General features: G+C 47.2%; 1 protein-coding gene across 2 annotated transcripts; it reads left to right on the forward strand.

Moving 5' to 3' along the window:
* BNC1 (basonuclin zinc finger protein 1) lies at window positions 1–26,685 on the forward strand. 2 transcript variants are annotated; one of them, XM_017639690.3, is made up of 5 exons: window positions 1–362; window positions 14,870–14,969; window positions 15,989–16,224; window positions 18,168–20,035; window positions 24,231–26,685. In XM_017639690.3, exons 1-5 carry the CDS (start codon window positions 93–95, stop codon window positions 24,913–24,915), a joined length of 3,159 nt encoding a protein of 1,052 aa, XP_017495179.3. In that variant the 5' UTR covers window positions 1–92; the 3' UTR covers window positions 24,916–26,685. The 2 variants fall into 2 exon arrangements, with proteins under 2 accessions (XP_017495179.3, XP_073083168.1); XM_073227067.1 differs by lacking the exon at window positions 1–362 and adding an exon at window positions 1,630–1,753.
* Window positions 26,686–26,935: the final 250 nt, after the last annotated feature.

The following is a 26,935-nucleotide window of genomic DNA, read 5'->3' on the forward strand; positions in this document are numbered from 1 at the left end:
TAGGAACAGGCTACACCTGGGCCATTCTCAGCCCAAAACCTGAGCTTTGTCTGCTACAGCGAATCATAGCCCAGAAGCCACTACAATGAGTAATGACCAAAGAAGTTAAGACAAGGACACCTCACACCTTGGCTAGAGAATGCAATGAGCACAAGAAAGGAGGCGGATTCAAGAGCTTGGGAGTCAGAAGAGGCCAGAAACACATGGAGCGGAGGAGGGCTGGTGGATCAGGGAAGGCTTCTGAGAAGCAGGGACGTTTGAGAAAGGCTGTGAAGGATGCACCGCGTTACAGCAGGCGGAGAGGAGGGGAGGGGCAAGCACTAAATGCTGAATGCTGGACGGCGAGGAGCACGGAATGGCAGGTAGGCGGTTTAGGTTTGGAATTCACAAAGCGATGCTTCATGATAAAATTAGCCTTGTGAAAAAACTCATCTTCCCAACACCTGCTAAGGAAGGGCAGACAGAGTCGATCACAGGAGGCACAAACACACCTGCAAGGAAGGGCACCACACTGCAGACCAGGACACTCACCTGGCCAGAACGTCAAACATGTGTGCAGCCTGTGCAGAGGCAGAACGGCCCTCTGGGCCCCAGAAACCCAGACACCCACACTTCTCTCCACGTACACCCTGTTTAGTCCTTTCTCTGCGCTTCCCCTCGGAGGCCTGAAACCTTTCAGGGCCAGAACCGGGCGTCCTTTCTCTGACTGCAGCTCACTTCTTTCTCCCCTCATCTCACATCTTCTGCTACAACCTCAGAGTGTGGACGGGCTTCGTTTCCCTTTCAGGGTTCTCTGCCAGCAGCAGGGTAGGTGGGATGCGTTCCGGGAGGAGGACGCAGGACCCGCGAGTCCAGCCTTTGGAGGGTCTTCAGGGAACTGAAAAGGTGGGCTGAGCCCCGATCCCCCGAGGCTCTGCCCGCCCCGCCCAGGGGCACAGAAGCGCGGTCGTGCGGCAGGACTTCGTCCTCAGGCCCAGAAAGCCGGCTCGGCCCCGTGTGGTGTCCAGGGCACTTCATTTCGTTTCATCCTTTGCACCCAACAAGAGGGGCGACCATTTAATCCCATTTTACAGCGGAAGCGACTGGGGCTCAGAGAGCAAAGCCCCTTGTCCTGGGAAAGCGGGAGCTGGGACTGTCACTCACTGGGGCGCACGCGGGACGAGGGGCGCTTGTCTGGACTCTGAACACCTCCTACGACCCCCTTCCGCCCCTCCCGGGACGTGGCCCCAGACTCCCTCTGGAAATGAGGCTTGGGCGGGCGGGGGGCGCGGGGGCGCCGGGAGGGTCCCGAGCGGGGAGCCAGCACTGCGGGGCGCCGCGCCTCCGCCGGGAGCGGCCAGCGCCGACACGTCCGGGCCTCGGCCGGCAAGTGCCTTCAGGCCCGTTGGAGAGACACCTCCGCCCGGCCGGCCGCGGGGCCGCGGGTTCGCACCAGCTGCCGCGACTTGGGGCCGCAGCGGGCCGCCCGGGAAGGAGGGCTCCCGAGGGGCAGCGCCGGCCGCGGGGTGGGGGGCGGGGGGGGGGAGGGGCGGGGCGGCCCGGGGCGCAGGGGGCGGGGCCGGGCGCACGCGGGGGCGGGGGCGGGGGCGGGGGCGGCCGGGCGCCGCGGGTTCCGCCCACTTCGCCGCGGCGGGCCCCGACGGCCGAAGCTTGGATGAGGCGGCGCCCGCCGAGCCGGGACGCACGCGGGGCGGCCCGGGCCAAGGACACGCGCCGGCAGCGCCGGCACCGCGGCGGCCGCGGGATGGCCGAGGTAAGCGCGGCGCCCGCCCCGGGCCGGGGCCCACCCCCATGCGCGCGCGGGCGGGGGCGGCGCGCGGTCGCGGTCCCGCCGGTCTGGGGGCGCGTCCCGGCCTCGCACCGCCGGCACCTGCGACGGCGCGGCCCGCCCGAGGCCCGGTCTGAGGGGGCGCCTTCGGGCGCAGGGCCGGCGGGCGCGCCTGGGCGGAGGCCTCCGGGCGCGGCGTCCCCCACGCAGCTGCCCGCCCGCGCCGCCTTTACCTCCGTCTGTTCCGCGGCCCTGACAGCACCGCGCGGCGTCCGGGGGCACTGCCGGGACGGCCGAGCGCAGCGACGGGCCCTGGCCGCCGGGGACACGTCTCGGGCGCCCGAGGGCCGTGGAGACCCCGGAGGCTGCGGGGCGGGCCTTCCCGCGCGCCGGGACAAGGCTGTCGGGTCTCCGGGTGCCCGCGGGAGGAGGGGCAGCGCCGGGCGGGGAGGCCGCCGCGTGAGCCCCGCGCCGAGCCCGCCGGCTCCGCTGCGACGGGCCGTGAGAGGCGGGCGCGGGGCGGCCTGGTGCTGATCGGTGCGTGGCTCGGAGCCGCACTTTCCCGAATGCGGGGAAGACCCGCGTCCTTCCCGGTTGGGGCGTCTCTTCGCGGCCCGAGCGTGGCGGTGGAGCCGGCGACCCCGCGGCGGAGAGACGCGCCGCACGCTGCGCTCGGACCGCGGCGGCCCCACGTTCGCGGCCCCGCTCCCCCGCCTCCCCCGGTAACACTCGGGGGCCTGCGGCGGCCCCGCGGGGATCCCGGGGATCCCTGTCACGTGTGCGCGTCTGTCTGTCTGTCCCGGGGAAACGTGTGTTGCTGCAGCTCTGCGCAGAGTAGCCCCAGCAGCGGTTTCTTGGAAAATGTTTTCTCATCACAGCGGCCAAGAGTTTGGCCGGACAGTAAGTGGACTGAAAAAGAGCCTTCACCAGATCATCTTTCTCATCCTTTCGGTGTCCTTTCATTCTTTGGCTCTTGTTTGAATTTGCTACTAGATTTCATGGAATCGTTTAATAAGATTTCTTGGATTCTTAGTTTGCAAATGTGTGCTTCTGGGTTAAGAGGTTTTTTTGTTCGGTAGCAAACATACTGGCTTCTCAAATGTCGCTTCCCAAATCCGCTGATATATATCATTAAAACTTCATTGAAATTGTTTATGTCATAAAATTTGTGTGCCTCGTGTGAAGGAGCATTACTTTAAGCATTATAAATTGTCCAGGATTTGATTTTTGTTTTAAATAGGTGGGAAAAGAGAGTCACCACTTTTGCTACAATGGATTTTGATAAATAACTTTATCCTTTGGGGCATACCTGAAAGAGGAAGATGTGAGTCATCATTGATTTCTCACCTAATAAATTGCTAATTTCATCAAGAAAGTGTATTACGATTTCAGCTGTTAGTTGAACATGCTCCTGATACAGTTAAACGCCGAGAAGAGGTGGTGACACCTTCACTAGCACAGGGACTGCTTCATACTTTGGGAACTCGTGATTATATTCAGACAGCTGCGTAATTTAATTTGGAATACCATCTCTACCCCTGGGTTGCATTCCCTTCAGAATAGCAAGGATTCAGCAACACGCTCCTCCTCCAGTCAGAGAGAAAGTGGTCGGTTTGAAGTGGTTATTTGCCCACTACCATCTAGGACGCGAAATACTGATTTGCTTGCTCTGGTTATAAATCATATTAACAATATTAACCAACATGGAGCGATCACCATGGAAGCAAAGGGTTTGCGCAGGGGTTCTCTTTATTTTTTTTTTTAATATCTCCCATGCAGCAGGTAGACCTGCATTCCAGGCCCAGACCCACCTTCTGTTCCTCAGAATCACCAGCTTGGAAGGAAGGATGATCCAACCCATTGGATGAGATAAGCCTATAGGTTTCCCTGCAGAACAAATCATAATTGTCCTCTAAGCATACACTTACCATTTCTGAATGCCTACGGGGTAAATATGAACATTTTGGAAGTTAACTTTATCGGTAAAATTCAACCACAGCATACAGGTGAGGGGCCGAAGTGTCTTTTACTTTTTGTATATGGCTTTAGAAGTCAGTTTGACAGTGGCCATTGGAAGAGTCGCCCTGGAGGTCCCACAAGGTGAATTACTTGCAGAAGGAGTGTGCTTTCTCCAGAATTTGTACCTCTACAGATGTCATTTAGAGTGAGTTACTTTTGTCAGAAACAGCCTTGTTTAAAAGAAAAAAAAAACTGGAAATACCCTAGCTAAGGTGAAATCTCAGTGCTGAACCACCCATCTCTTTGGTATCTAAGATCAAGATTTAGGGAGTAAATAAATTTTTTTAATTAGCATATTCTAATACAGATTTTCATTTTATTTATTTTTTTAGATATTTTATTTTTCATGATTTACCTGAGAGTTGTTAAAGATAACTGAGTTCTGTGTAGAAGGGGCATCTGGAAATTTTTCTTCTTTTCAAGTTGGTTTCCACCTGAGTACTTAATTTCCTCTTATCTTGTCATTCCTTGAAGCCTTTTTTCCTAATTCTGGAAATTCCAAGATTCCAGAGTGGCCGCATCTGTCTACATGGACACGTGTCTGTTTTATCCAAAATGGGTGTGTTTAAACAGAAAACAGACCTGCTTCGCACCGGGGTCTAGTTTGGGGCCTTCTCAAACTTTGCGTTGTAATAGGCAAACGGGCTATTGCTGTTCCGTCTACGCCAGGACTCATTATTATAAGCCAGCCTAACACATTGCAAGAGGACATACCTTGGGGGAATGATCATTTCTCTCAGCTAATGGGAGGGGAAAAGAGAGAGAAAGGAATAAAATGTCGTAAAGGCCAGGTCCAAACAGCAGATGTGGAGGGAAATGATTGTCTCAGGGAAACTCTAATTCAAGCTGCTAACCTTCTCTTTCTTAAAGTTGTATTAGTTTGTCTCCTTGTAAAGATGATTTGTACGACCCTCAAACAGCAAAATTATTTCCCAGACTCAACACCTGCCTGAAGCATGGCCCTTGTTCTGTAGTCCTCTGGTTGTTTCTTGCATTATTAATTTTAAAGGTAAAATTTTTATACGGACAACTTTGTATTCATGATATACCATGCTGAATGTTATAGCAGTGGTCGGGAGGGCATAATTAACTCTGATCTTTCCTTTTTAAAAACTAAATTTTTAAAATCTAGGGTTTTGTGGGTTTTTTTTTTACACCAAGTTTTTAAAATCTAATTCTCATTAGATCCCTGAAGGAAATGTTTGCAAAATTTTACTTGGAAATACTTGCAATTTCATTGTTACTTTGTATCAGCAGCCGTTGCAAAGTTACATTGCTAAAGTAACTACCCCCGCCCCCCAGTTAAAATTATCCTAAGGTGTAAAATGTCTTGCTGTGTTTCTGTTTTTGTTTTTCCTCCCCAAGCTGACCCTGTGTTCAGAAGTTCCCCACATGTGCAATTAACACCTTGCTTTTTTGTATCAAAGGTTGTGAAAGATCACCTCTGAGGCCTCCCAAACTTAGGTTATAAAGGAAAAAATGTGTGTGTATCACTTATACTTCTAAATAGTTGTTGTTTTTCTTACTAGTTTTTCTCTTAAAGAAGAAACACTTGGTTTGGCTTCTAAGGTAATATTTGCATATTTTTCTACTTCTTATATTTTCCATTTTCAGAGCTAATAATTCTAAGAAAAAAGGCACAGCTGTTAAATTATTTTGGCGCAGAGTTTCTACTTTGATTTATAGAGATCAAAAGAACAAGTATTTTCCCCATCACCGTCTTTGAGCTAAGCAGCAAAACATTACAAGTGTGTCACGCCGGCTGTCCGCTCACAGGTAGCCTTGCGAACGTCTGTCCCCTGCCCCTGCCTCCCACCTGCCTTTCTCCTCATGCTCTCAGTCTTCTTTGGCCTCTCTTTTCATCTCCGGATTTGCAGTGAGAAACCAGATTCTGTGAATTCTCTGTTAGTGTTGTTTATATATCGGAAGTACTGCCCTACCTAGTTCCTGAGACTTCCCCAAATCCTTTTCAACTGTGCGCATGGTGAATGGTGTGTTTTCATTGCTCAGAACCCTTATGGTTCTGTGGTGCCCGCAGAGGCTCCCGCTGCCCATGTGGGTAGCCCGCTCCCACCTCCACCCTTTGTTGCCTAAGTCGGCCCTCGCTGCCCTCGCTGCTCGTGACAGAAGCCTCTGCTCTGTGTGCAGCCTAGGGGCTTGACACACAGGTACGGGGTGAGCCTGGCAGGGTGGCATTTCCAGCAGGCACTGATGCAAGCATGCCTCCTGCTGCCCCTTAGGAGACCCCCCTCGGCCTCACCCTGCAGGGCTGTTCTCTCCCTGGGTTGGCCGTCTCACTCAAAACTAACATTCTGGGGAAAGGGGAGTCTTGACATATCTTATTTTTTTACTTTTTATTATAAAGGATTTCATACAAAATTGGAATATTTTAGTGAAGCTTGGTGGTATGTGCTTGGGGATTCACGAGTGACCAACTCTGAGTCAGTCCCATTTCATTTCTATTCCCTGCCCAACCCCCACCATTACCAGCACTAGATCACTTGGAAGCAAATCCTGGGCATCATGTAATTTCATTCATAAATCATTCATTCATTCATTTTAATACGTAGCTCTAAAAGAAAAGGCTCTTTAACAAAAGCAATATACCACATAGCACCTAACAACTCCAATGTCCTTAAATTTCCAGTGTTCAAATTTCCTTATCAGATAACCTTTAGTTTACCGTTGGTTTGTTCCAATCAGGACCCAAATAAGGTCCATGTATTGTCTCTCTTAATCTGCAGGTTTACACTTTACTTTTTTCCTTCCAGTTTATCTGTTGGAAAAACTGGGTCATTTGTCCCAGTAGAGCGCTCCCCTGGCTGGATTTAGTTGATTGCTTCCTTGCCGTATTGTTTAAACAGTCCTCTATCCCCTGTATTTTCTGTAGATAGGAGTTGACAAAGAGGCTTAGTCTAATTCAGATTTGAACTTTTCTTGGCAAGAACACCCCATGTGTAGTAGTATATATCCTTCCATCCAGAGGCAAATGACCCGGTTATTGTCTTTTTATTTTTAATTAGGAGTTGCAGAATGGTGGTATTCTCATTCTTCATGTATCTATTCACTGGAATACTTCTGTAAACAGGACCTTTGTCTCATCAGTGATTTGGTTATCCTGAAACACAGTTTGTATGAAAAAGGATATATACTTGATTCTCCCCCTTTGTTTACCAGTGTTCAGCATAATTAGTTGGTTCCCTAACATTCTCTAAAGGCAGCCAATGAGTTTTTCATTTGTTTTTAATATCTCTTGAATTGCTAGATTTTAATATAGTGAAGGACTCACACTAATGTTTGACAAATCAAATTCTCTGCTCTGCTATTCTTGACCAACCAAGTTGTATGACTTTCTTCCCCAGTGAAGACATGGGGTCCCCTAAGGCAGACCCTCGTTGTTCCCCAGCTTTATATCCCCACGAGGTTCCTTACAGTTACCAGCATGTGGTAGAAGCTTTAAAGTCAAACAGAAACTGCCACCAACAACAAAATTGGTAAATAAATTGGTATCATTTTGTTAAACTACTAATGGAGGGTGATGGCGTGAGATGAACACCTGCTCTGTGCATGTTTCTGCAGGTGGGCTGCAGTCCAGTGCTGCCAGCCACAGAGAAGCCACCTCCCAAAAAGGGAGCTCACGTGTTTTCTTCTCTTCTCCCCAGTTGCCCTTATTACCCATCTGGAGAGTGGTGATACTATTTTCAGAAGCCTAGTTGTATTTCTGTGGGCTTGCATATGTAAGAAAAGCAGTGGAAAACTTAAAAATAAAAATTGAAAGAAGTTAGAGAAAAATGAGAGGAGAAGTAGGGAGGGAAAAAATCCAATTCTAATTAAGAGAATTAAGTGTAAAATGGGTGTTGGCAGAGCAGCTCCAAAGAGCATTGAGGTAGAGACCTCCTACCCTTGAATGATGCAGTTGCCTGAACCAGACACAGAGTGGGAATGACAATTTTGCTGTTAGTGAAGAGAACCAAGCCCTCTCCCCACAAGCTAAGGGCTGCTTTAGAAGATGTTTTGTATTACAGGTCCTGATTGGCAGTTCTTGATACACACCATGGTTTTCCAGGACACTGGCATATTAATAGCAATTGTCTGTATTCAACATTTAAAAATACAGTTTTGGAAAACTTAAAGCATTTTTCTTCTAAAGCTTGGTAACTTAGCAGATAGGGTCCTTTGATTTCAAGTTGCAGAATTATGATTCTTACCGTTGAGAATCTGGCACAGCCTTAGAATCTCACACTAAAAAGAGGACCGCAGGCTCTAAACTTGTCCTTGGTGATTTCTACTAATTAGCCATTTTTCACATGGTTTGCAGTTATGCACCCTTCTTCATGGTCAGTAGAAAAATCACTGTGTAAATTAGGAACTACATTTGACTACTAATAAAAGAGTTCCTAAATAGCAATCACCATTATTTCTGCTCAAGCATCCTTAGGGCAAGACTGCAAGATTGCCTCACGGTCACAAAGTGGCCTCCAAAGGCCAGCCATCATATTTGTGTTCCAAGAGAGAGGAAGAAAGAAAGGCAAAGTCTCTCAGCTGAGTCAGTTCCCATTTATAATAAGTTTCCTGTAAAGCCCCACCAAGCAACTGCTACTTGTGTACCATTGGCCAATCCTTGGCCACCAACAGAGACTCGGAAAATAAGGTTGTGCTTGGTATGGGTTTGGAACGCCAGTCATTTTTGTTGCCTGTTTTCAGGAATGATTCTTTGTGTAGCAACTTTTATGAAGATTTTTATCGTAGGTATTTTTGGTAGCTCTGTCTGTGCAGAATCAGAGCAGCAGAGTCACAAGGATGCAGGAATCTACTTGTTGTGGGCCTGGTACCAACAACAGTCTCACTGTCCTAAATCGGTTTTTTCGACTCTCCATCTGTACATCCGCCTCAGTGTAGCCAAGAGGCCTCGGAGGGAGGCAGGAGCAGATATCCAGCCCCTGTAGTCAGCGGCTCCAAGTCACCACGTGAAGGTCAGGTCATGTGGCTTAGAGGGAAGTAAGACCTATGTCACCAAAGACCACTCGCAGGTGTTCCTGCCTTCCAGTAGAAGCTGCTCAGTATGGGGAGAGGGAAGGAGCTCAGACCCCCGACTGCTGCATCCAGAGGCGTCTTTTTAACAGGCAAATCATATTCCTTTTGTATCTGTTTTCAGCAGATCACTTAGAACAAAATCCAGACCTCTTGGCCTGCTCCACAAGATCCTGTACAGAGTGGTCTCTGTCGCTTCTGACCCCTATTTTCTACAATTAGCCTTACTGACCCCACCCTCATGGCCCCTTCCCTGTTCCCTGAACACTCAGCCTCTCTTGGGCCTCAGGACCTTTGCACTTGCTATGCCCTCTGCCTGCCCCACTCCCTCCCTCCCTTTCTTCACGGCTCCTCGCCAGCCATTGGGACTTAGTTCAGATGTCACCTCCTCAAAGACCTTTATGATGACCCTATCTAAAAGACTCCAGCCCCATCCATGCCACCCAGTGGAATTTCTAGCATAGCTCTCTGCTTAATTCTTTTATAGCCCTTGCCTTATTCTGAAGTGGTAATGTCTGATACCTTATGTATTTTCTGCTCTCCCCTCCAGAACAGAGGCCTTAAGGGCAGGGGCCTCATCAGTCTTGTTCAACACTTTAACCCCCAGAGTGTAGAACAATGCCTGGCTCCTGAATGCTCAGTAAATATTCTTTCAATGAACAAAGTTTCTTTACTATGTGGAACTCTAATGTCTTTATGCAGAATGTGAATGATAAAACCTAACTCTCTGAAGTTGCTATAGGGATTAAAGGAAGCCTTAAATGTAAGTACAGTTGATACCAAATATACTGATATCTCAAAATTCAGTCTAACCCACATCCCCTATCTGAGACCATCCCAGTGGCCTGTAAGCTCTTCAGCTTCCTCATCTATAACATGGGGATATAAAACCTGCCTCCCAGGGTGGTTGTGAGGAAAAAATGAGATAATACCTGGGCAGTATTCGATGCAGGGCCTCACACAATAAATGCTTGATAAAGCTCACCAACTATGACTTTGGGAAAATTACAAATCTCCCATGTACAAGTTTCCTGAGAATAATTCCCCGCTCACAGCAATGTAGTGAGGATTAAATGAGATCGCCTGTTAACTACAAACACCACCGTGCGGACGGGCAGGCGCTGGAGGCGTGGGCTAGCCTCACCACCAGACTCGGAAGCGTGCGATAGAACTTTCTGGGATGACGAAATGTGTCTCCACTGTCCAGTGTGATAGCCACCGGCCACATGTAGCTACTAAGCTTTTGAAATGTGGCTAGTGTGACCAAAGAACTGAATTTTTTATTTTATTTTAATTGATTTAAACCCAAGAGACACATGCGGCTAGTGGTTACAATATCGGGTGTGGCAGACTAAGCGGTTTGAGCCTACCAAGTTGCCTGGCTGACACCAATCTGACTTTGCTCAGATTGAGCCAGTTTGCAGTTCTAGCCATAAATCTGTGGTCGTCTGTAAGTTTTCTCCTCCCTCTTCCATCCAGACCCCAAAACATATCCCCTTGAAATTATATTCAGTGATATGAAAATATCTGCATTTGTTAGAGATAAAAACAGCTTTGAAGTGGACAGTTTTCATTTTCAAACCCACGCCTGGGAAGCCTGTCAGAGGCTTGCACTGTCTAGCCCTGGGTACCTGAGCTGGTCAGCATCTCCGGGCAAGAGGCCCCTGACAGCAGGTCGCCAAGCTGAAGGGAGAGAAGTGGGACCCTCAAACCTACCTAAAAACTAGGTCGTGACTTACCATTCCTCATAGTCAAATAACTGAATCCATCACATACTAGGTGTTGTCAGTGATTCTGGATGAATGAGTGAGCGAATGATGGTTACAAAAAAGCTGCAATTTGAATGTTTATTTGTAGCACATCAACGTGACTAATAACAATTTGGAAATAGTCTGCTTAAAATGGGTGTGTAAAAAGCAATCATCATGTCTTGGTGAGTTCAGAATGTGGTGAACATCTGCTTTATGTTTCTGAAGAATGGAACAAGTATTAGGATTCCAAAAGAGAGGATGTAAGTTTTAAAGAGTTTTCCATTTTGATTTACATGAGCACTTTTCATACTGTAATTATTGTTTTTTGGTTTGGTTTCATTTTAGAAGTTTTCATTTGTCTTGCAGTAATGATGCTATAATTTTACTACATCGTGGAATTCTGAGATGGGTGGAAATACTCCAGGGCCTTAATATTGGAAGTTTTCTTAGTGAAATTAGCTTTTATAGTTCATAAATAATTCCTCTGAGTTTTATTTCTATAAATGTTTAGTGAGCTTTATTAAGGCTTACTCAAAGAGGTTCATATAGAATCACATGAATATTTCCTATAAAGCAGCATTCATACAGTGGAGTTAAAGAAAAACTGCTTAGAATTCTGTCCCCAAATGAGAAGCCGCTAAAACTGAATAGCCACGTTAGGTCAGTGGCTCTCAATTGGGTGCGGTTCTGCAACGTCTGCAGACATTTTTGGTGTTCACAGCAGAAGGAAGGAGGTATTTCAGCAGCACCTGGTGCGTAGAGGCCGGGGGTGCCACTAGGCGTCCTGCAGTGCACAGGACAGCCCACCAGCCGCAAAGAATTACCTGACTCAAAACGTCAGTACTGCTGAAGTTGAGAAACCCTGAGTCAGGTGTTAAGAGATGCAGAAAAAATGACTTTCAGTCTTAGGCTGTGAGACATGTTTGGAATTGTTTCCTCCATGCTTTTGTTGAACCAGCCTGAAAGAGTTACCCGGCGTTCCCTCGGGCTTTGCCTTGGTGACAGCCTTTTGGGCAGAATCTTCAGGAAGTGGACAAAGTGTGTGTTCAAGGATATCTCTCTCAGATTAAAGCAGGTCCTGTTTTCTGAATAAAAGACTGTGAAGTCACACTGTAGAGTTCGAACATCTCACTTTTAGAGAGTGGTGTCTTGAGGGACATAGCCAAAATACGAATTGTCTTCTTTTAAAAATTTCCTTTAAGACAGTCATATTTATAAGCATGTAGGTGGTGAAGTGCTCCAGAAGCTTAGTGCTGAGGTGCTGTCAGCTGCCGAGAATGCAGATAATCAGTCCATCTGTGACCTGGTGTTCAGAAGGTCACAGGCAAGCTTGAGAAACTGGGCGACCTACGGGGTGAGCTACGAACTAAGCCGTGGTGCCCTTAAAAATCTTTGTTTTGACAGTGTAATAGAAATTAAACCATTACTCATTTTTATCTTTTAACTAAGGTAACTTTATGTCTATAGGTACATATATAATGTACATGTGCAGGTATTTAATACATTTGTGAAAATTACAAGTAGAATCTCTGTAAAAAGTAAAATAATTTCTGGCATTCAAGCCAAGTTTCTTAATCTGTTTTTCATTGTTCCCTCACATCTAAGGAGACTTTAGAAATCTCTTCCCGATTGCTCCTTCCCCAATGAAATTTTGGTATCATACCATACGCTGTTTATCTGATTCTGCATGTATATCTCTGCTTTATACATTAAAAAATAATACTTCCTCACCCACAAGAACCATTTTTCGCCCCAGGTGATGGTATGGCTTGCTGAGAATGCATGCATTATTAGGGGAAGCACCTGTTGTGATCCCATGGAATTCCTGTATTATATTGTATCACTTTACAAAGAGCAAAACCTTTCTCTCCCATGTTTCCTGTTTTTTTGGATAGCCTCCTGAAGGGACTGGGTACCACTGTTGCTGTCTGCTGCATACCTCACTGCAGAGCAGCCCTGGTCCTTCACCTGGAAATGCGTCTAGTTGCTCTCTTCAGGCCCATTGGCATCCAGAAAGGGTCACAGATAACAGTCAAGTCGTGTAGAATTTAACCTGTATTAAGCAAGGCCACTGATTTTTTTAGACTATTTTTAGAACACTTTTAGATTCACAGCAAAATTGAAAGTACAGAGACTTCCCGTAGACCTCCTCCCTCCACTCATGCAGCACCTCCCCAGTATCAACACCCCTTACCTGAGGGGACATTTTTTACAACTGACGACTCTACAGGGGCACATCCTATCACCCGGAGTCCACCCAAGGGTCATTCTTGGTGTTGTCCAGCCTATGAGTTTGGACAAACATATAATGACACAAATGCATCATTATAGAATCATACAGAGTGTTTTCACTGCCCTTAAAATCCTCTGTGGGTTCTGCCTGTCACACACCCCACCTCCATCAAGCCCCTGGCAACCACTGGTCGTCTTACTAGCCCCATAGTTTCGCCTCTTCCAGAGTGTCATATCCTTGCAATCACACGGCATGTTCTTTGCGGACTGCCTCCTTTCACTTGCTAATATGTATTTAAGGTTTCTCCATGTCTTTTCGTAACTTGATAGATCATATCTTTGAAATAATACTCTAGATGTACCAAGATGTATTCTAGATGTGAAACTGTTTAGATGTACCACAGCTTATCCACTCACCTACTGAAGGACATTTTCGTTGCTTCCAGGTTTGGGCAGTTATGAATAAAGCTGCTGCTATAAAAATCTGTGCGCAAGTTTTTGTGTGGGCATAGGTTTTCAGCTCTTTTGGGCAAATATGAGAGTGTAACTGCTGGATCATATGGTAAAAGTATGTGTTTTTAAGAAACTACTAAACTGCATTCCAAAATGCTTTGCTATTTTGTGTTCTCACCAGCAATTAGTGAGAATTCCTGTTGCTCCACAGCCTCACGAGTAGTTGGTATTGTCAGTGTTCCAGATATTGGCCATTCTGCTAGGTGTATATAGTAGACTGATTTTTTTAAGTAGTATTTTTATCAAGATAAAATTCACTTACTTAAAATTCACCCTTATGGTAGCTGGGGGTGACTGCCCCTACCATGATGAGCATTTACTAATGTATATAATTATTGAGTCACTATGTTACAGATCTGAAACCAATGTAATATTGTATATCAACTGTACTCCAGTAAAAAAAATCATAAGCTGAAAACATATTCACCCTTACAAAGTACACGCTGAGCGGTTTCCCTGTGTTCATGGGGCTGTGCAGCCATTGCTTTAGAGCATTCTCATCACCTCGAAAAAAACTGGTCAAAATTTAAAACATCTGTGCTTCAAAGAACACCATGAAGAAAGTGAAAAGATAATCCAAGGATAGGAGAAAATATCTGCAAATCATGTATCTAGTCAGGGACCTTTATCTAGAACATATTAATACTAAAAGACAAAACCTGAACCATTATCTAGAACATATTAACTAAATACTAAAAGACAAAACCTAAGTCAAAAACGGCAAAGAATATAAGTAGACATGTCTCCAGAGAAAATATGCAAATGGTCAAAAAGCACTTGAAAACATGCCGAACACCATAAGCCATCAGGGAAATACGAGTCAAAGCCACAAAGAGATGCCACTTCACACCCAGGATGGTGGCTGTCATACAAAAGACAGTGACAGGTGTTGAGGATGCAGAGAAATTGGAATCCTCACATGCCGCTTATAGGATTGTAAAATGGTGCAGTCACATTGAAAAACAGTTTGACAGTTTCTCAAAAAGTTAAACATAATAACTACATGATCCAGCAGTTCCACTCCCAGGAATATACCTGAAAGAAACAGAAGTGAATGCATATGTCCACTGTAACTCATACACAGGGACCCTTTTGGGGTTGACAGAAACATTCTAAAATTAGATTGTGGTGATGGTTACACAACTCTGTGAATATACTAAAAATCATTGAATTGTACACTTTAGGTGGGTGGTGTACAATATGTGAATTGTATCCCATGTTTTTGTAGCTCTCACTTCAGGTATCTCTCTCTCTCTTTACTTGTTCCAAGACGTCTGTGTATACCTTTCAAGCTATTTCCTTCTAATCCATAATCTTTTCTTACAAAAAATTGTGATGTTTAGCCTATTCTCGCATGTAGAATATGTTTAAAGTGTTTGCCGTCTCCAGGTTCTGGACCAGCTGCTCCCCTCCAGAGTACAGCATACACATCCGAGCCCGGCACAGAGTGGGCACACGTTGCTCAGTGAAAACTGCTGAATGGAGGAATGCATTTTGTTTTGTACACGTGATGCCGGTCCCACACATCACTGACACGCTGTGTTCTCTTTTGCAGGCCATCGGCTGTTCTCTGAACTGTGGTTGCCAGAGTTTCAAACCAGGGAAAATAAACCACCGTCAGTGTGAGCAGTGCAGACACGGATGGGTAGCCCACGGTAACTTCATTTTTCTCCCTCTCTTGGCCTGTAGTGTTCCGTGTAAGTCACTTAGTTACTCAGGAACAGATTTAATGGAATGACAGCTAACGTTTGTAAGTCAGTACGGTGTGTCAGCCAACAGGATAATAGCCTTTTCTGTGTTATCTCTCGGAATCTTAACAACTCTGTATGACAAGTACGTTTTTAGTCCCATTCTGGAGATGTAGAAACTGCCGTTTCATTGCTGTCTTTCTGCAATTATACAAATGTTTTGTGCTGTACAGTGTGGTGGCCTCTAGCCCAGGGTTGCCAGATAAAATAGAATGCTCAGTTAAATTTGAATTCAGATAAACAGCAAATAATTTTTTAGCCTAAGTGTGTCCCAGTGTATTTTTTAGCATAAGTATATCCCCCTTATACATTGTTTATCTAAAATTTATATTCAGATTTAATTGGGCATCCTGTATTTATTTGCTAAGCTAGCCACGTGTGGCTTCAGAGTACTAGAAATGTGACTATTGTAACTGAAGAACTGAATTTCTAATTTTGTTTCCTGTTAATTAATTTGCTATTTAAATTAATTACAGCCATGCGTGGCTGGTGACTTGCATTGAACATCATAGATTTTGGTGATTTAATTTGGCAGGCTAGGGCTCAAAAACCCATCTGTTGGGTTTACAAGCCCAGGTTTTTCCCCACCAGACCCTGTGCTCCCCGATTTCCCCACCCCCCTCATGTATGTGCCTGTCACCTTTGTTTTTATCCCCTTTCCTTGCATCTTCCCTACTTGCAGCCACTTTACTCCACAGCAATGCCACAGGCAGGATAGGAGAGAAGAGTCCCAGGCCAGTCCATTGTGTTTTAGAAGTTCCTGTGCATAACTTGGAGCCTGAGAGCTATTAAGATTTGTTAGTCATTTGCATAGTCGTGTTTTCGCATTGGAACAGATAACTGAGTTAGCTCCAGCCTACTTTCTGTGCAGTGTTTCTCTCAAAGAAGAACCTTTAAAACGTTACTCCTTCAATTTAATTTTTCAGCTCTAAGTAAGCTGAGGATCCCCACCGTGTGTCCCACAAGCCAGGTGGAGATTGTCCAGTCCAGTGTGGTGTTTGATATCAGCAGCCTCATGCTCTACGGGACCCAGGCCATCCCTGTTCGCCTGAAAATCCTACTGGACCGGCTCTTCAGTGTGTTAAAGCAAGATGAGGTCCTCCGGATACTCCATGCCTTGGACTGGACCCTCCAGGATTACATCCGTGGATACGTGTTACAGGTGTGGTGGCCATGGCCGCTGTTCTCCTAGAACGTCTTCTCACATCTTTGTGCACGTGGCCTACAGAATCTAGTTGTCGACCAGTGTTACGGCCATTGCTGGCCATCATTCCCTTTACTCTTTTTTCTGATGCTTTAATCCCTACCTCATGTCCTAGAAGGAATGCAGTGCTTCACTCAAGCCATCTGTGAAACCTCAGGACACGGGGGCATCACACAGCCTCTGATCTGGATCCCACAACACATCAGCCCCACCGTGGATGCCGCCTTCCCCTCCTTATTACCGCAGCTGCCTGCCGACCGAGATGCTGTCTGTGTCAGAGTTTGCTGAGGGCCTGGGTGGGGAGAAAGGAACTCACATTGCAGAGCCACACAGCAAACAGCTAGTCTCCTGCCGAGCCTTCCCAGCCTTTACAGCGCTCTGCCTCCCCGCTGCTGGCGTTTCTTCCTGGGCCCCATCACCTTGGGGTATTTCCGTGTTCTCACTCTAGCTGCCTCCCCTGCCCCGCCCCTCACCCACTCCCTTCTGGCCTCCCCGCATTTTCTCTTCATTCTCCTTTGTTCCAATGCTTTCATCCCTTCCTGCCGTTCCTTACTTTACAGAGCAGTTTCACCTCTTTCGAGACCTTGCTGTGGGGTAAGCCTCGTGTTTCATAGCCAAACAGGCTGTCAAGGTGGTGTTGCAAGCAGAGAACATATTTCCTGGTATGAATTATATCATTGCTTCGACATCTGAAACAGCTACAGCATCTTTTTTCCTGCCGCTACCCCATAAAATGTCAGCTAACTTTGGTAAAAATTCCAATGAAATGGGGGAATGAATATATTACTAAGACTGACTTTGGTCTTATTCAGGTCGGCACATCATTAAAACAAACACTAATAGCCGCTTATTGACCTAGGCCCTCTTCCAGTAACCTCATGCATGAGGTAGGTAAATTATCCCCATTTTCCACTTGAAAAACCAGAGGCTTCTAAATCTTGCAGAGGTCACTCAACACACATGTGGGAGATCCACAATTTGAACCCACTTCTTTCTGACTCTAAAGACCATCATCACCTTCTGGAAACACATTTGTTCACCTTGAATGCAGGGCCCCCAGCAGGCTAGAAACCACCTTTTATGTAGAGTACTATTATGATCTTACATTATGACGTAGATCAATATTTAATGACCCTAATATTCTTGCTTTCTAGTGTTAGGATTAAAAATATGGAATCAATTACCTTGAACCTCTAGCACATCAAAAATTTATGTTGTTACATTCCTCCTCATCTTCAAAACTCTTATATGCACTGTGAAAAATCTCAGTAGGCCATCAAATACATGTTCTGTGATAAAATATTTATTATAGTTTTGGGAAAAGTTAGGCCTAGCTAGAGTTTGAAATATCTCCAACACTCCAGCATAATTACAGCTCTGCTTTGTGAACATGGGCAATAGATCAATATAGGTTCATTTGTTTTCTGATGTCCGTTGCTTGGGAAGATTATTAAACTTGTTGACAATAAATACTTGAGCTATATCTAGGTCTGCTTGCTCCATCTTTAGATGAAGCTACTATTGTTCAAATGATTCAGATTTTATTTCAGTGGGGGAAAATTATTATGCCTAATGCAAGACAACAAGTGGTTTGAAATAAGATGAAAAAATTACCAATTTCGCATAGACTTGAGTAATATAATTTTATTTCCCCCTTTTGGACTACTACTTAAGCATTTGTGCAGTTTATTTTCTGTACAGAGTTCCTGGCCGAGACGAGTGACGTGAGTGGGAGCTGAGCTCAGCAAGCACTGTGCCCACCCAGAGGGGTTGTCATTTCCTATATGTACAAAGGGTGCCCTGGAGGGTCAGCGGGGGCCCTGACCACATGGCTCCATGCTTAGAGAAAAATGGAAGGAGCAGTAAAGTAATTGCACTTTCAAATTCTGGTTTGCATTTAGGATGCGTCCGGAAAGGTGTTGGATCACTGGAGCATCATGACCAGTGAGGAAGAGGTGGCCACCTTGCAGCAGTTCCTTCGTTTCGGAGAGACCAAGTCCATCGTTGAGCTCATGGCGACTCAAGAGAAGGAAGAGCGGTCCATCATCGTGCCCCCTTCCACAGCAAGCGTGGACATCAGGGCTTTCATCGAGGGCTGCAGCCACAGGAGCCCCGGCCGCCCCACTCCCACGGACAAGGCAAACCCGAGCAGCGCACATTCCTTCGAGAGCCTCATAAACAATATGACTTTCATGCTGCCTTTCCAGTTCCTCAACCCTGTGCCTCCCGCACTGCTGGGGTCACTGCCCGAACAGTACGTGCTGGAACAGGGTCAGGAGCAAAGCCGGGACCCTGAACAGGAAACCCACGGACCCTTCCCCAGCAGCAGCTTCATCGCTTCCAGTTCCACACCATTTCAGACTGAGAAAGATCCGTGTCTGAACTGTCCAGATACTGTTCCAAAAAGGGAAGACGGCACCTATTTAAGTGACTCCAGCTCATACAACATTGTCACCAAGCTTGAAAGGACACAGTTGTCCCCTGAGGCCAAAGTGAGGTCCGAAAGGAACGGCCTGGCCACGAAGAAGGGCCGGGTGTTCTGCACCGCGTGCGAGAAGACCTTCTATGACAAAGGCACCCTCAAGATCCACTACAATGCCGTGCACCTGAAGATCAAGCACAGGTGCACTGTCGAGGGCTGCAACATGGTGTTCAGCTCCCTGCGGAGCCGGAACCGCCACAGCGCCAACCCCAACCCGCGGCTGCACATGCCGATGAACAGGAACAACCGGGACAGGGATCTGCGCAACAGCCTGGGCCTGGCTGCCTCCGAGAACTACAAGCACCCGGGTTTCGTGGCGACTCCCCCGGACTGCAGGCCCCTCCCCGGCTACCCCAGGTCGGGGGAGGGGTCCAGGGGCCAGCCAGCCTTCCCGAGCATAGGGCAAAACGGCGTGCTTTTCCCCAACCTGAAGACAGTCCAGCCGGTCCTTCCTTTCTGTAACAGCCCAGCCACCCCCGCTGAGCTGGCAAACACCCCTGGCGTGCTGCCCTCCCTGCCTCTGTTGTCCTCTTCAGTCCCAGAACAGCTGGTTTCAAACCAAGTGCCATTTGATGCCCTTCCCAAGAAGAAGTCCCGGAAGTCCAGTATGCCTATCAAAATAGAGAAGGAAGCTGTGGAAATAGCGAATGAGAAGAGGCACACTTTCAGCTCCGATGAAGACAGGCCCCTGCAGGTGGTCAGTGAAGATGAGCCGGAGGCCTGCAGTCCTGCGCCGGGCAGAGCCCCTGAGGAGCAGCACGCCCAGGCAGGACGCCTATGGAGGCCTCTCCCTGGAGGAGAGAGGCCCTGCCGTCCAGGGCCAGTGGCTGAGTCCAGTGGCGCCTTCAGCCGAGCCCCTGAGCAGGCCACGCACCACGTGGAGAGGGAGGCCGAGCAGAAGCCCGTGCTGGCCACGGTGCCCAGGGAGGTGGAGGCTGGTGGCCGCGAGCCCCCCCTCACTCCCGGGATGGAGACCTGCGTCCCTTTCCCTGACTACGTCAAACTGCAGCGGCACCTGCTGGCCGGGGGGCTCCTCAGCGCTTTGTCCGGCAGAGGGATGGCTTTTCCTTGTTTCGAAGATTCTAAAGAACTGGTCCAGCACATGGGTCAGCACACATTAGCGAGGCCAAAGGAGGAAGACCGCTTCCAGTGTGACATCTGCAAGAAGACCTTTAAAAACGCCTGCGGTGTGAAAACACACCACAGGAGCATGCATGCCAAAGAAACGCACGTGTGCACCGTAGAGGGCTGTCAGGCCGCCTTCCCGTCCCGGAGGGGCAGAGACAGGTGAGATGCCTGCTGGCGACCATTCCTTCTAGGGCAGCAGTTCTCAGGCTTGAGCATGCATTGCATCAGCTGGAGGGCTGTCAGAACGTCAGAGCCACACCCCCAGCATTTCTGCTTCTGTGGGTCAGGGGTGAGGCCTGAGATGCTGCACTTCTGAGTTCCCCAGTGACACCAGTGTTGCTGTTACAGTGTAACACTGTTACACCAGTGTTACCGGAGTTTGGAAACAGTGTTGTGTAGATGCCCATTCCTGAATTTTCAGTTCCAAAATCTAAACTCATTTGGCCACAAAACCTGACTTGAAATGATGTGAGGCTATTTATAATCTTTTTTTAATCTTTTGTGTGGATTTTTAAATGTATATTCAGTACAGAAATCCTGATTGATTTATTTTGGGGAGGTCAACAAAATAGTACAGTATATGCATCATTCGCCTTCCTAAGGTCTGAGAAATCCTAAATTCAGAAACACATCTGGCCCAAAGGGTTCGAGATAAGGAGTCATGAACTAGAGCTCACCTTAGAGGAAGGAGAGGGGGCCTTGTCAGTTACCACGGTAGCTTCCCAGACTTGACCGCTTTCATTTCACAGTATGAAGTCCATCAGATGAAACATTTTCTCTGTTAACCAGCCCAACTTGAAAGGGAGAATACTCCTTGCTTGGAGATCCTTAAAATATTAAGACGTCGAAGAGTAAAGGCACTTAATTAGCAGATTATTTTAGAGTCCGTGATGTTTGTTGAAAGATGAGAAGTCTGCCATTGCTGGGTTTTCGTGATGAGTGTCACAGAGCGCCCGGGCAGAGAGTGAATGTCCTCCCTGCGGAGCGCAGTGCCGGCTGCTTGTGCTTTTTTTCAGTGGACTGGCATCACATGACCACTCTTGAGGTCGCTTTCCTCCCCAGCCTATAAAGGGAAGAGCAAGCATACTGAAAGGCGACCTTAGGGGGCTTTCGGGAGAGGACTGGCCCTTTGAAGACATTGTAACAAACACTCAGTGGTCCCCAGAATATTAAAAGGTTACATTTGCTCAAATGCTTGACTTGAACCAGTTCAACACCACCACTACCTCAACCCAAATTACAACGCCTATCTTATTAAGGGGGTGAAAATGTCCAGGCTCCCACACACATTCCTGCACAGGGCTCCTAAGAAGACACTCATTGTCTTGAGCAAAGAGCATAGAGCATGGCAATTAGTTAAAATTCTTGCTTCTGTTACTGGGATGTTGGACTAAACTACCAGGATTCCCTCATTAGTGAAACAGCCCTTCTCCTTCACCCTCCAAGTGGAGTGCTTGTTCATGAATAAGCTGTTTTCATAACGGAGAGAGAGTCCTGTCAGTCAGATCATCCTTGAGATTTATGACATTGTTCTGGCCTCCAGTGTCTACTGAATTAGAAGGCATACTGAATGTAGGATACAATTTCATCGTACCCTTATTTTTTCATATATTTAATTTTCTCTTATTTTTGGACCTATTCGCAGATACATGTCTCCTCCCCCACCACAGAAAATCATCTTGTATTCAAAATTTAAAGTATTATTCTTGTAGTCTAGAACTTGGAATGCATTTAACCTAGAATCTGTGATTTAAATGACACCATTTAAATAGGGCTTTGTGGACAGGCCCAGGTGCACCACCATTTCTCTGAGTCAGAGAACCGCGTTGCCATGAGGATAACTTACTTCCCCTCTTCAAGCCACGGCTACTGCCAACAGCAGTTACTGGGGCCCATCAGGAAGGGCGGGGACAGCACCCTGGATGCCCGGTTGGCCGACAGGTATTCACGACCCTCTGTGTTAAGTGCCGTGAGCGCGGGGTCACTGACCGCAAAGGTCAGTGGGAGAGACAGACCAGTAAATGGGTAATTGCTGCGGAGTAATAGGGAAATGCAGGCTGCTTGGGGCAAATGGGAGGGTGCCCAGCCAGGCTCTGAGAAGTTAGGGAGGGCTTCCTGGAAGAAGGGGTAGGACTAAACCAGGTTCTCTAACATGTTGGTCCCATACTCTCTTTACAAATTCTTAAAACCTCGGGACCCTCAAGAGCTTTCGTCTGTTTGGGTTTATGTCTATCAATATTTACTGTATTAGAAATTAAAACTGAAAAAATTAATATTTATCCCATAAAATAATACATTATTTAATGGTAATATAACATAATGAAAAATAACTACATTTCTGAAACAAACAGTGAGAAGCAAGGCTTTGTTTTACATTTTTGCCAATCTCTTTAATGTCTGGCTTACAGCTAGATTCTCAGATCAGCTTCTGCATTCAACCTGTTGCAATATCACGTGGCATGTGACCTCTGGAAAACTCCATGGTATACTCCTGAGAGAATGAGCATTAAAAAGGCAAATGATGTCTTCGTAGCACTATGAGATGAGTTTTGATTTCAGAGACCCTTGCAAAAGGATCTCAGGGTATGAGGCGCCACCAGACCACAATTTCAAAACCACTGATTTCAACTAATTTAACTAGTGAGAAACCAGGGGGAATAGTTGAAGGGAGAGGCAAGGGGTTGCAGGGAAGAAATACAGACATGGGCAGCAGGCACAACATAGCAAAGGCCTGGAAGCAGAAAGCCTGCCACGTGGGCCAGAGGGCTTTTGCAGTTGTTGTAGCCGGTGGTTTTAGGGGACATGGCACTTCAGGAAATGCATCTAACCCTCCAAGGCCTAAGGAGAAGGTGAGAGGAGCCCACACGTTAGTCCTCAGTAGTCACGGCATCCTCAGGACCGAGCCCAGGGCCCGGAGCTTCGCCTTGTTGCAAGCAGGGACTTGACGGTATGAGTTTCCAGTCAATGCGTTTGGCTTTTTCTCCAAACCACTTGGGTGCACCGGAACCTCCTTGCCCATCGAGTGTCTGGTTTTCTGCCAGCGCATACCTGCCCCTTCAGCCCAGAATGCCGACATAATCACAGGGCAGAACTGGAGTCGAGAAGAGCTACTTGCAAAGTGGGTGTTCTGGGAGTATGATTCTGAGTACATCCAAAGTGTGTAAAGGGATAGAAAAGACCAATTGAATAGCGAATTGTATACATTTTATAAATACACAAACCTCCTCCCCTCCTCATTCCCACCATGTCTTAGGAGGTTTAGAAGAGAAAATTCCATTCTTAGTTATTTTGGTGAAGGTGTTTTTCCCAATTTGACCCTGGTATGCATTGTGATCTGTAGTGTGGGAGTTGTTTTCCCTGTTTGGAATTATTCTGTCACCTTTAAGATTGATCCCTTGGTAAGAGCTGTTTTTCCTAGTCAGAAGTTAGCAGGAGCTCTCTGAGCAAGGCCGCCATTGATTGACAAGTTCCCTCCAGATGATACCGTATGAGTGAAAGGCATGTGTCACAGTGGATACTCATTATCTGCCCTTCAGGGGTAACCACTGGGTAGAAGGTGGGTGGTTGCTTATAGTGCTGGGTTTGCAGACCTCCTGCCTGGTATATGGTGAAACGTCGCGCATATGCACTGAACTCAGCGTGCACTCTCCCGCTTGCACTCTCACGCTTCCTAGCCAATCAGATTCTTACACCTGTAGAACTTCTGTAGTGACGTGCATGCAGATGCTCCAGACCCTGATGTGAACCACAGAGGAGATTTTAAATTTTCTAGTAGCCACATTAAAAAAGTAAAAAGAAACAGCGGGAGTAAGTTTTAATGTATTTTATTTCATTCAGTCTATCCGAAATAGTATCATTTCAGTCCACGACACAGCCATGCTTCAGGTGCTCAGTAGCCACGTTGAGTGGCTGTCGTGTTGGACAGCGCGCCTCTAGAAGTTAGTATTTCCTGTTTCCATTGAGATAAAGCCCCTTGCTTAGCTCCTTATTGTTTGTGACCAGTGTTCTCCTGGGATCTGCTGGTTCCAGAGTCGCAGTTGAAATGACCTAATCGAAGTAGTCTAGCCATTCTCTGTAGATGAGGGATGGGAAGTTACACGTCCCTTGGATGATGGAAATAAAGAGAACTTACCTGTGCCATTTCCAGACTGTTGGCTTTACTGCTAACTCCTGACAGGTGGTGACCAGCAGTGGGCCAGTGTCCACGGGAGCTCTGACGCCCCACGCCCCTCACCATTGCTGTTCTGGTGCCATAGGTCTGTTTCTGGTATCCACCTAGTGTTTCCACCCAGAAGGATGACTGTTTTTAAAACAACAGCCCGGCCGATGACTAACCATGTTTTCTCTCTTCCAGACACAGTTCGAACCTAACTGTCCACCAGAAAGTGTGGACCCAGGAAGTGTTCGAGAGCAGTGCAGACCATTTCCGGGCCACTTACCTTCTGAAGGACGCGGCGCAGGGGGCCTGCCCAGATGCGGATTTCACACAGCAAGCCTCCCCGACGTCGGTCATCCTCAAGGGAACCAGTAGGACGGGCAGTCTGGTTTACCCAGTCGCCCAAGTCCACAGCGCCGGCCCGCAGAGCTATAGCTCTGGGCCACCAAGTGAGGGCACCGTCCTGGACCTGAGTGCTACCTCGAGCATGAAGTCAGAGAGCAGCAGCCATTCCTCCTGGGACTCTGACGGGGCCAGCGAGGAGGGCACTGTGCTCATGGAGGACAGTGACGGGAACTGCGACGGGCCGAGCCTTGTCCCCGGGGAACATGAGTACCCCATCTGCGTCCTGGTGGAGAAGGCCGAACAGAGCCTTACCAGCCTGCCTTCTGGGCCGCCCATGACGTGTCACCTCTGCCGAAAGATGTACAGTAATAAAGGGACCTTCAGGGCTCACTACAAAACTGTGCACCTCCGCCAGCTCCACAAATGCAAAGTTCCGGGCTGCAACACCATGTTCTCCTCTGTTCGCAGTCGAAATAGACACAGCCAGAATCCCAACCTGCACAAAAGCCTGACCGCGCCTCCAGGGCACCTCCAGTAACAACAGTGGGCCGTGTGTGTTGGGACCAGCACCTGTCATAATTCAGGAATAAGGTCGTCCAAAAATTGTTTCTAACTTGTTTATACCATTTGGGGCAAGCCAGGCAAAAAGTATTTGAGTTGATTTTATAGTCTTCTGCCGCAGGGTGAGCAAAGGGCAAGCGTTGTGGGAAGCTGACATGGGGCAGCCTTTCCTATTGTTTTTCTTAGCCCATGAGGTTTTCCCTAACCTAATGAAAATTTGCAGAAACACAGTTTTCCCACATTTGTTTACACATTCCCTGGGAGAACTCCAGGTCTGCAGATTGATTGGCCGCCGGGGCCGGACCTCGGGGGTGCTTTGAAGGGAGGCCTGCTGCATTGTCAGGGAGTGTCCTGGGAGGCAGACTGCCTGCCGTGGGTGAGAAGCGGGTCCCGCAGATCACGATTTTCAGTTCCTGCTTTACTGAGTCTGAAGTCCAGACTTGAGTTGCGGAAAATGGCTTTTTGAGACTATCCCTCCACTTGGAGTAGAGAATGGCTTTTATTCTTTTTTTCCCCTAAAGGTCTCATGTGTTAGTCCAGGGAGTTCTCAGAGGAAGCGGGTTGGACTTAACACATAGGAACATGGATGTTTCCAAGGATGTTAGTTCTCACTCTGTCACGTGTTCAAGAAGCTAGAGGGGAGCTAGTTCATGCACTTAAAAATAGTGGTTTTCAACTTAATTTAACTTAAGTTGATAATATTTAATTTGTGTTTATGTTACGTATTTGGGGTAAGCGCAGGCATGTCACAGTGTGACCTCTGGGTCTCTGGCTGAAAGCAGAACCCGTGACAACTTAAACAGCAGAATGCGCCCGTTCTCATTTGGTGAGCTTTGGAGTCTGTTCATTTCGGCCGCCTGGGGAATGGATGAAGCATGATTCTGGCAGGACCGTTTGTATATATTCAGCCAAAGCATTTAGAGAATGTGGTTCTGATGGTTGGTATGCATTTCTCAGAATCACCGGACCCCTCAGTCTTCACCCTTTTATAGATGTGTAAGATGAGGAGGGACTTTGAATGTACATGGTAGACAGGAGAGTAGGACGTCACCGCCATCCCATACGTCTTGATCCTTAACTCACTCTCAGATCTGTCCCACACCGTTGCACACATTTGCTGTTATAGAAGTTCAGTCAGTCCCGGGAAAGGAGGCGTGTCTTGATATTGGCGCTGCAGCGCCCTGAGAGCCCAGGGCGGGGAAAAAGAGGTTGATTTCTTGTTGAGACTGCAGGTTAGCCATCTTTTTATGGTTGATTTAGGTAATTTAAAAAATCTTTCGAGAATTGGGTGTGTAGGAGAAATAATTCTCTGGCCTAAAGGTGAAAAAAGCGAATGACCTGTTACCAATCATTTCAACATTTAAAATAAATAAATAAATGTGACAACTTAAAATGTGTCTCTGCTTCAAATGAGCTGCATCTTTCAACTCTCTTGTTTCCCAGCTGTTTGATATTCCTGTTTCCCCAAAGTGGAAAAATTTGATTTAATAAAAATATGTGGCATGTTTTTTTGTTTAAAAAGGCAAACATTTGTAAAACTGGTGTTGTCATATGGGATGCCTGTTGAGTGCACGTGGCCATGTGTGCACACATATGCACACACACACATGCAAAGAGTTTCACGGATTCAAAAGCTTCCTCCAAACAGCAGTTGCAGCAGTTCACAAGTCCAAAGAAATGAAGTGGTTACTTCTCTGAGGGGGAAGAGCTGAGTATCAACTCATCAATGAGAATACAAAATAAAGTGATTTTTTTTAACACTGCTATCAGAGTCTCAGAGCCAGTGCTGAGCAGGATGCAAGGACAGATTTAAGCCTCTTCTTTCTTTGTGAAGTACAGTTTTTTAAAAGTAAGTTTTCATAGCTTATCTTTTTACTTCTCCTCTTTTTCCTGCCCACCTGACATGTAGAAAAAACTGGGCCCCCTGTGCACCCAGCACCCCCCGGGCCACGTCACTGCTGGGCTTCGTATTTCACTGGGAGGAAACAAGTCGGGGG

The sequence above is a fragment of the Manis javanica genome, chromosome 18, assembly GCF_040802235.1.
Source record: "Manis javanica isolate MJ-LG chromosome 18, MJ_LKY, whole genome shotgun sequence".
In the NCBI taxonomy this organism is placed as follows: Eukaryota; Metazoa; Chordata; class Mammalia; order Pholidota; family Manidae; genus Manis; species Manis javanica.